The 9,921-nt window shown below is 49.7% G+C and overlaps 1 protein-coding gene across 6 annotated transcripts in view; it reads right to left on the bottom strand.

Annotated features, from left to right (window-relative positions):
- Nucleotides 1-533: 533 nt before the first annotated feature.
- Nucleotides 534-9,921, bottom strand: part of Znf827 (zinc finger protein 827) — a 170,742-nt gene continuing 161,354 nt past the window's right edge. The window contains exons 12-15 of one of the 6 annotated variants that reach the window (XM_041663640.1): nucleotides 5,678-5,869; nucleotides 5,189-5,366; nucleotides 3,345-3,356; nucleotides 534-1,895 (exon numbers count right to left, since the gene is read on the bottom strand). In XM_041663640.1, coding sequence (XP_041519574.1) covers nucleotides 1,076-1,895; nucleotides 3,345-3,356; nucleotides 5,189-5,366; nucleotides 5,678-5,869 — 1,202 coding nt within the window. In that variant the 3' untranslated portion in view covers nucleotides 534-1,075. Of the gene's footprint in view, nucleotides 1,896-3,323; nucleotides 3,357-5,175; nucleotides 5,367-5,677; nucleotides 5,870-9,921 lie in introns of all 6 variants that reach the window. The other 5 variants (XM_041663643.1, XM_041663644.1, XM_041663645.1 and 2 more) reach the window with 5 other exon arrangements.

Below are 9,921 nucleotides of genomic sequence, written 5' to 3'. Positions count from 1 at the left end.
ATACACACCACACACACATTACACACACACACATTACACACACACATTACACATACACATTACACACACATTACACACACATCACACACATACACACCACACACACATCACACACATACACATTACACACACATTACACACACATCACACACATACACGCCACACACACATCACATACACACACCACACATTATACACACATCACATACATACCACACACACATTATACACACATCACATACATACACCACACACACATTATACACATATCACATACATTCACCACACACACATTATACACACATCACATACATACACCACACACACATTATACACATATCACATACATACACCACACACACATTATACACACATCACATACACACACCACACACACATTACACACACATCACATACACACACCACACACACATTATACACACATCACATACACACACCACACACACATTATACACACATCACATACACACACCACACACACATACACACATCACATACATACACACCACACACACATTATACACACATCACATACACACCACACACACAGACACACACACATTATACACACATCACATACATACACACCACACACACACCCCCCACACATTTTCTCTTTTCCAATCCACAAATGTCCACAATAGCCCAGTCACCCAAGAGAAAACCCAATGTACCAGTAGAGAAGCTTCCAAGTGCTGACTGCTATTAAGGACATTCTCTTTAGGGTTTAACATGACAAAATTCCTTTGAGAGAGAAGTACTCAGGAGGCTGAGACTGGGAGTGGTGGCTGGGGAGGCATGCCTCTGAAGGGAGGAGCAGGCAGCAACACCTCTCTGAAGATTGGCTAAAGCAGCTTTCCGGTCAATGCAATTGGTATACATACAGAGCCAATTTTCTACTCCTTACTAAAGATATACAGTACACATGGTCCAGACCCCTGGGGCCTGTAGGTTTTGCAGCAACATACACCTGCTGGGGTTGTGTTTAAGTTTTGTGGGTTTTTGTCTTTTCCTGTCTCTGTCTCTTAGTTTTTGGTACAGAACGTGGCTGTCCTCAGACAGTCTCTGCTCTTTCTCTTAGTCCAAGATAGGCAAGGAAGGAGTGTTTGGGTGAGGGGATGCTGGGAGGCGCAGTCTGAGGTCGGGGAGGGTGGAATGTGAGATCCAGGTGGTTCTTGGGGTACAACATTGTTAAGGGAATGAGATGGGCAAAATCTGAGTTCCGGTATTTGTCAAGACGCAGTGGGGAGCCATTGAAGGCCAAGGCCTTGAGCGCCAGGTTGGGCTCCGAGCTGCTGCTGTGGGCTGCTGACAAGGCCACGGTCTGCAGAGCCTGCGAGGCAGACATGACTGACAGTGGGGACAAGAGACTCCGGCCACCCCCCACAACCAGAAGTGGGGCTCCAGGGCCGGGTGGCTCTCTGGAGGCTGGACTCAGGCCTTTCTTGTCCTCCTCGGGGCCGTCTCCATTCTGGTGCTTCTTCACGTGACGGCTGAAGACGAAAGGGTGTGTGGTCTTGAACAGGCACTCTCCGCAGCTGAAGGTCTGGCGGGGGGCATGCTTCAGCTTCTTGTGCAGGTTGAGATTGTCCTTGCGCTTGCAGCTGTAGCTGCACTGGTCACAGTGGAAGGGCCGCTCCCCGGTGTGCACGCGCACATGCTCGATGAGCTTGTTGGCCGTCTTAGACAGGTAGCCGCACTGGTCACACTTGTAGTGGTTGCCCAGGCGATGCTCGCGGGTGTGCGTCTCCAGCTCCAGCTGGTTGGCCTTCACCGTCTGGCAGATCCGGCACTTGTACTCCATCTTGTAGTGGGTCTTGAGGTGGCACTCCATGGCAGCAGGGCGGTTGGTGGAATAAATGCAGAATGGGCACCTACCAGGGAAAGCAATGCAAAGGAGGTTTAGCGAAGAGGGCCCAACGGCAACCCTCCATCTCCCCTCCTCACCAGCCTGCCCTGGGTCAGCCCTTGGGTCCCCAAGGCCTGACCTGCTCAACCCTGCCACCTCTCAGATAGCCTTGCTTGGCTTCACTGTTGACAGGGAGCTTTGGGTGGTCCACTGAGCTGGTCTGGGGGCTCAAGGCTGCAATAGCCGAGGCCAGCCCTCACAAAGGAGCAGAGAATTCGGGGAGCAAATAAAGTTGGTACTCCCCTCCTGCCACCTCCCAGTCCCTGGGGCCCTCTCCACCCCCACCCCACCACGGGGCATGGCAGAAGTCGGGGCTTCCTGACCTCCCCTCTAGATGGGAGCAACACAGAGAATGGACTATGGACTTTTCATGCAGCACACCAAGCACACGCAGAAAGGCTAAGAGGTTTGAAGGAACAGCCTACAGGGAAGAGCCACCTCCAGCAAACAGTCACAGGAGCCAGAGTCGTGCTTACAAAAGGGGTGTTAGGATGAAAAGGCCTGTGCGTGTTCCTGTGTGCCAGTGTGTGTGTGTATGTGTGTGTGAACCAACATGTGGATTCTCAATATGTCATCTCCTGAAGTACCAGCTCTTTGTCAGGAATGGGAGGTGAGGACCGTGACAGGGGCCTGGGAGAAGGAAGTCCACACAAACGGCCCCTCTGCTCGTGAGGAATGAGAAGGAAGGGGACTGCTCTCCAGAGCTTGAAGACATTCTTAGGACATGATCATGTCATAGCAATACCAGTGATCCAACTGGAACGTGGATCCTCCTAGGGCAGGGCTTTTCTCAGGTTCTTTTGCATTCTCTATGGTGCTCAGAAGAGTACTCAGGAATGCTGACTTGTGATCTGAGCATCTTTACAGGGGACAGAGGGAGATTCAAAGTGCTGGGCTGAGTCCCAGCTCCGGCACCTGACTGGGACCTAGGTGTCTCCTCTAGCATGAGGCCTGGGTATCTCTGGCTTGGATTCTCCAGTCTTTCTGCCATGGGTCACACTACCACCAGCCCCGTCAGAGGGGCTATGAGGCGTGGGGCGGGTATGTTTACAAAAGCTGCTTTGCTTCATGACTGGAAGCTGCCAGGTTCGAGTCTGTGGCTTAGAGGATAACTGTAGCATGTGTGTGCTCTTTCCAAAAAGAATGCAGATGCCTGCGTGGTTGCCTCAGCTTGGACTCAGTTCCTGCAAGGCAGGGCTTGGAAGGGGACTGTCCTCAGAGGGTTGGAGAGGTGTTCAGCAGAGCCCAACAGTCAGGTGCACCGTGCACTGCCTCCTCAGCACCAAGCTCGCTGTTAGCCCTTGGCCCTCAGCTCACAGAAGAGTGCACAGAAATATAAAGCCCATTCCCAGGTCAAGTGCACACACAACCCCTACGCCAAGCTGGGCCTTACCTAGAGGAGTCTGAAACTCACCACTGTCCTGAGCTACGGCAAAAGAAAAATAATAGTATAATCTTATTCGATCTGCATTATGAACAGGATATAGAGTACAAGCAGCCCCATCACAGAAAAGCATTTAGACATCGGCGGTCTGTCTCGTGTTAAGGACGTTTCTGTGACCCTCAGCTCCGTCTGCAGCTCACTGCTCAGGCAAAGCGCTCGCGCTTTTCCATGATCCCATTATTTATCCTAGAGACACTTTCTCAGGCAAATTAATTCTCTGATACGGCAAAAGAAACAAACAAAACAAAACTCACTGTAGAGCCAGAAGGCATTATCAATTTTTTTTTCAAAGTGTTCTTCTACTTGGTTGTCCTAGAACATAAACTATCATACGGGGATGGTTAGCGCCGACAGGAAGTGTCTGACCTGGTAAAGCATTGAGGTCATCGTGCAAGCGTCCCCAGTGCATCAGCGGCCCAGGCCTGCTCAGGGTCTCAAAAGGTGAGAGGTAAGGCCCCAAGTGGCGTGGGTGTGACTGAGCTACCAGAGGGCAATGATGCTACTCCATCCTCAGAAGGCAGATTTCTTCTTTTTAATAAAGAGTGTACAAATCTTGATAAAGGGACAGTGGGATTAAACCAAATCAAATTCCCAGCTAAGCTTCTGCCAGGCGTTTCCCATTTTAGCTGAATAGGTGATATAACCAACCCCTCTCTATGACCCTCCCACCTAAACACCCCCAAGGGTAGATCAGGATGGAAGGGCATCAGCAGCAGGTGCTATGTCCCAACTCTTCTGTTTTGTTGCTGAGGGTGTCCTGACCAGCCAGCCCCACTCTGCCCCCAATGCTCTGCTCCAGGTCCCTCTGGGCTCTCCAGCTCTTACCCACCTCTTTGAAAGAGGCATGCCACCTCTCTGAGGTTGTTTCAAGGATAAAAATGTTTTAAAATGAGAGACCCCTCCCCTCCCCCACCACTTATATCAAGAAAATAAAAGGAAAAGTCCTTCCCCTATCCTTTTACCTACACGGTGGTTTCAGATGAAAATGCCCTGACAACTGCCTCTTTCTGGACCCAACTATTTTATGCTCCTGCCCCTTTACCTCATCCAAAATGCCTTGTGATTTGGGACTCTGCTTCCAGAATCACTGGAAGATTGAATTCTGGTAGTGCTGGGACACATGTTTCCTAAGGTGGGAATGATATTTTATTCTTCCTGTGTCCTTTAGCATCTGCGGTCAGGCTAGTCCCATAGCATGCTTGCTAAGAGCTGATGGGTCTCTCTTGAGGCCAAGGTCCTTGTTGCAAATACTGCTTAAGGAGGATGCTCCCTGTCTAGATCTTTGGGGAAGGTGTCAGCATGTCTGCAGGAAGACATGAGGCACTTGATGTTTGCATGAACACCATTGCCTCTTGTTTGATCAAACCATCAAGATTCTACTTTGGGGGCTGGGGTGCCTACAGGACTTACTTAAAAGCTAAATATATGTCAGGCCATCTAAAGAATGAACACAGTAACTTGCAGCGACAACCTGTAAAATGGTCACTACCTGGGGACACTGGCCAGGAGTCCATTAAATTCAAGTCTGAACACAACCCAGCACTGCAGTGTGAGTCTAGGTGCTCATGGTGGTCTGATGCTTTGCACTGGTCCGTGCCACGAGCCTGGGGGACTTGTGGCTTCTCCTGCTGATGTCAGTTGCCTCCCTTGGGGACAGCTGGACCACTATCTAGCCAGAGGCAGCTGATCTTTCTAACTCTCCCCACACCAAGCTCCCTGACTCTGTGATCCCCAAAACCTTCATGGGAGGATGGGGTAGGGCAAGGGGTGTTTAGTAACAACTCAATAAAAGATTCTGTACTTGCTTTCCTTACTTGAGCCCACCGGTCGGGACAGTGTGGCATTTCTTGTGCTCCAGCAGCTGTTCAGGGGTCTTCATGAACTTGTGGCACACGTCACACTCAAACATCCGGGTGATGAGGTGGATTTGCAGGTGGCGCTCAAACATATTCTTCGTTTTGCAGACAAAGTTGCAAAAAACGCATTCGAACCCTGAAAGGACCGAAGCTGGGTGTAGGAGTGTGTGGGGAAGGACAGGCAGGCAGTCGTGGGCAAACGCCCCTTCCTTCTGACCCTGCATCTTGTAACACATACAGCTTTCTGGGTACCACCCCCCATATCTCTGCACTAAAAATGGTTGAACGTTCATGCCCCCTCCCCATCTTCCCATATTTGAGCACAAATCAAGCCAAAGCAAAGGGCTCCGTTTGCTGCAGTTTGTTCCCCTCTCTAAGGTTTGTTCTTAAGACCAGGCCACCCTAGAGTGGACAGGGTGAGCAGGCCATGTCCACCTCCTCCCTCACCTTTCTCTGGCTTCTCCTCGCTGTTCAGTGAGGACTGGCTCCCGGGTACCACAGAGATGACCAGCAAGTTGTCCCCACCCTTGTTTCTCTGGGAGCTGTCTGAGTCATCTTTGCCATTGGCGGAATCACTCAAAGTTGACAGCGAGGATGAGGAGGGGCTGTTTGATTCACTGGGGGTCTTCCTGTCATCCCCTGGAAAATGAAACAAGCCAGGTCTGTTATGGAGGGGCTGAAACCCCTCAGAATGACGGCAGGTGAGGAAAGGGTAATACCAGCACCTGGGAGCTCATTATTTCCAGTGTGCCCAGGGCACCCATTGGGAACCAGATTCTAGTGCAGCCCTTGTGAGGGCAGGTGTGGAATGCTGGGCCCAGATATGTGTGTGGGCATTTATGCAGGTCTTACAACAATTAAAAAATGACAATAGTAGCCAAGATGGATCACACAGAGTTCCAGGATGACAGCACGCATGGGGCTCTGCCAGCCCAGTGTGTACACACCACTCCTCTCATGGGCACTGTACCATTCCCACTCCATAGAGCACACACGTGAGCACTGTAGCAGGGCAGAAGTGCGACTCAGCCGACTGATGTTCTCACACTCAGCAGCAGCACATTCGGCTCTGCTTCAAAGCCAGGCATAAGGAGGTCAGCAAGCCATTAAAACCTAGGGCCACAAGACTTTAGCATCCAAAGCCAGAGCTTCTGGGGTCAGATCTAATATTGCTACCAAAACAGCTAAAACATCAGTTTTTACAACACTGGACCTGAAGCAAGGAAGAGGTTGGTCTCTGAGAGGCAGGACAAAGGAGGCCAGCCCACAATTGCTTGGCTTCCTGCCCTAAGCTATGTCTTAGGTTGCAGGGCAGTAAGAGGGACAAAGAAGGAGTCTGATGAACTCCCCTGGAGAAGAGACAGAGTCAGGGGTCTGGCGAGGTCAAAATGGACAGATACTGCAGAACACAGTATCAACCAAGAGCAAGAACACAGAGAAAAATGCCCAGAGACTGCAGAGGCCAGTAGGACATGGGTCAGAGCGGCGGGGTGTGTGTGTGTGAGCAACCAACTATTCATGCCCAGGGTGGGGAAAATTACCTGAGAACAGTGAGGGCAGCACCTGGCACTCACACAGGGCTGGTCCCTGTTTCCAGCAGCAAGATCAGAGCAACACACAACTCTGGGCATTAGATGGGATACTGAGGAAGGACTTTTAAAAAGGGGGCAACAATTAGTTCCAAGTAGATGAATTCCTACCTCATGATCCACACCTGTCTAACAAATCATATGGGAAAGATGCCGAAACAGCAAGGCTTCCAAGTGCCTATGTCCTAAATAAAGGTCAGCAATGCTAATAGGAACACAAGATACATAACTGAACAGCCAGTACGGTAAAGGATGTGTTTGGTTTCTAAACAAAGATTATCAGATATGCAAAGAAACAAGAAAAACCAGCTCAACATGGGGAGGGGGAGGAAAGTCAACCAAGGAAAGCTAACCTGGAGCAGCCAGAGTTTTAGAATTCTTAGTAGAGGAATTATAACTATGTTTCAAATTAAATTCCAGAAGTAAGACAGACACACAGAAGATATGGAAAGGACAAATCATATTCCTACTGACGAAGACACACAATGAGGGGATCGCTAGAGGGTCACACAGAAGAAGAAAGATCAGCCTGCTGAGAAGTTTTATATCAACTTGACACAAGGTAGAGTCGTCTGAGAGGAGTGAACATCAATTAAGAAAATGCCTTCATAAGATGGGGCTGTAGGCAGGCCTGTAAGGTATTTTCATAATTAATGATTGCTTGTGGGCGGTTTCACCCCTAGGCTGGTGGTCCTGACACTATAAGAAAGTAGGCTGAGCAAGCCATGGGTAGCACCCCTCCATGGCCTCTGGGTCAGCTCCTGCCTCCAGGTTCCTGCCCTGTGTGAGTTCCTGTTCTTACTTCCTCCAAGGATGAACAGTGATATGGCAGTGTAAACTAAATGAGCCCCTTCCTCCCCAACTTGCTTTTTGGTCATGGGTGTTTCATCACAGCAATAAAAATCCCAACTAAGATAACCAGTAAACCTCAAGTAATAGCTACAGGAAAGATCTGAAACGGAGCAGAACAAAGTACCCTCCCATGTGAAAAGAACATCACCGAGCCGTGAGGTGATCTAGACAACATCATATAGACTGACGTCCTGATTCATTGGCTACGGCAGAACTTAACTGCCTGTTTCTTGGAGACACGGTCTCTCTATGTAACCCTGGCTGTCTTGGACCTCACTATGTTCTCAGACTAGCCTCCAACTCACAGAGCTCTGCCTGCTTCTGCTAGGACTAAACATGGGCGCCACCATGCCCAGCTGATATCAATTTGCTGTTGTTGTTTTGGGACAGGGTTTCTCTGTGTAACAGCCCTGGCTGTTCTGGAATGCTCTGTGTAGCCCAGGCTGGCCTGGAACTCAGAGATCCTCCTGCCTCTGCCTCCCAAATGCTGGGATTTAAGGTGTGCACCCAGCTGACAATTTTTTGAGATAATAAAATGTTTCTAACTGTGAGAAACCAGAAATCTCAGCATCCGAGAAGCTCAGTGAACGGCAGGCACGAGAAGCACAAGGGGCCAAGAAGGCACCTACCATCCCACAACTCAGGCTCTGTGGCGGGGCTCTGAGTTCAGGGCCAGTTTGAGCCAGATAGGGAGACCCCATCTAAAAGAAGAAGGCATCCATATCAGGACACACAGACATCATCGTTAAAGTGCTCAAGAACAAGCAAAGGAAAAAAAATCCTAGAGCCTTGTGTGGTGTCATCCCAGCAGTCAAGGGGTTGAGTCAGGACAGGGGGACCAGGCCAGCTTGGGCTCTAAAGTGAGATACTGTCTAAAATAAAGTAAAAGAGAAGAAAAGAAAAAAAAAATAAGAGAAAGAAGAAGAGACGAGAGTATTCCCAGGAACAGCCAAAAGCAAAAGGTCGCATTATGTGGAGCAGACGTGAGAAAGACAGTGGGTTTTCCCACAGGAGCCATTCTGTGACAAGGCACCAAGCAACATCTTCAAAGAAACAAGAGACTGTCCACCTCCGACTTCAGACCCGCTGAAAACATACCATGAAAACGAAGGACAAACAAAGTTGACATTTAAAAAGATGAAAGAACTCATCACCTGGAGACTTGAATTTAAGAAAAATTAAAGTAAGTCTTGTAAATAGATGGAAAGGGGAGCAGGAGCAGCAGAGGCGCCGGCACCCAGGAGGAGTGCAGGGTGGATGGGGCGTGGCTGTGTGGATCCATTTCTTCTCGACATCTTTGGAAGGGAAGGAAAGTATTGGCACACAACCCCAAATGACAGGGCTGGAGCCCACCTGGGAGGAGAAGTCTAAAAATGGCACGGAAGCTAGGAGGGGAAGGCGGAAGCTGGGAGGGGAAGGCGGAAGCTGGGAGAGGAAGGCGGAAGCTGGGAGGGGAAGGCGGAAGTGTACCATTTTGGGTTCTGATGCAAAGCAGCATAAGTGTGAGAATACACAGTGGACTGCACATCTTGTAGCATGAAAACTGGTTTATATAATTTCATAGTAACCTAGCTTATTAATGCACAGGTTCAGATGAGTAGAACTGGGCCAAAGTCAAACCTCTTGAAGCACTAGTAAACAGATTCTTACTGTAAAACTATCAACTTCTAACAGGGGTCTGAAAACAGAACCCAGTGGACTAGCATCCTGCTCTTGTCATCAGTGTTACTGAAACATGGCTGTTCTGATGGGTGGCAGGGAATAAGGACACAGAAGCAGGTGGGAGGAGGGGGAGAGTAGACCTGGGAGGACTTGGGAGGGGGAGTACAATCAAAGTACCTTGTATGAAGCTCTCTTAGAATTCATAAAATAAAAACGGAAGGCCTGGGAGCCTGGAACGTTCATCATGCACCCATGGGAACTCTGCTTGAAGCACCTAAACTCACAAGCAACATTATCATCCCATTCCAACAGCGGCCACCAGCTGAGAGGCTCCACACATCAGACCAAACTTCTTCAGAGCGATCGCCTGTGGCTTCTGTCCTAACAAGTGAGACCACTCCTCCCAGGTTGTCTGTCAGCTCAGAGGGAACCACGTCTCCCTGAGCATCCTGTGGCACTTAGGAGGGGTGTTGGCACTGTTTAGTCGTGAACCTGAAGTTTCTACTGTGTACAAGTTACCTTCTTCCTGCGCTGAGTGGTGGAGAGGGCTGCAGTGGGGTGGAGGGACTCTCAGGGACACACTGGAGC

The sequence above is a fragment of the Microtus oregoni genome, unplaced genomic scaffold (genome assembly GCF_018167655.1).
Source record: "Microtus oregoni isolate MIOR12 unplaced genomic scaffold, Mior012 000014F_ref0000157, whole genome shotgun sequence".
NCBI lineage: Eukaryota > Metazoa > Chordata > Mammalia > Rodentia > Cricetidae > Microtus > Microtus oregoni.
The sequence above is the reverse complement of the archived record's forward strand: the minus strand, read 5'-3'. Positions and strand labels throughout refer to the sequence as shown.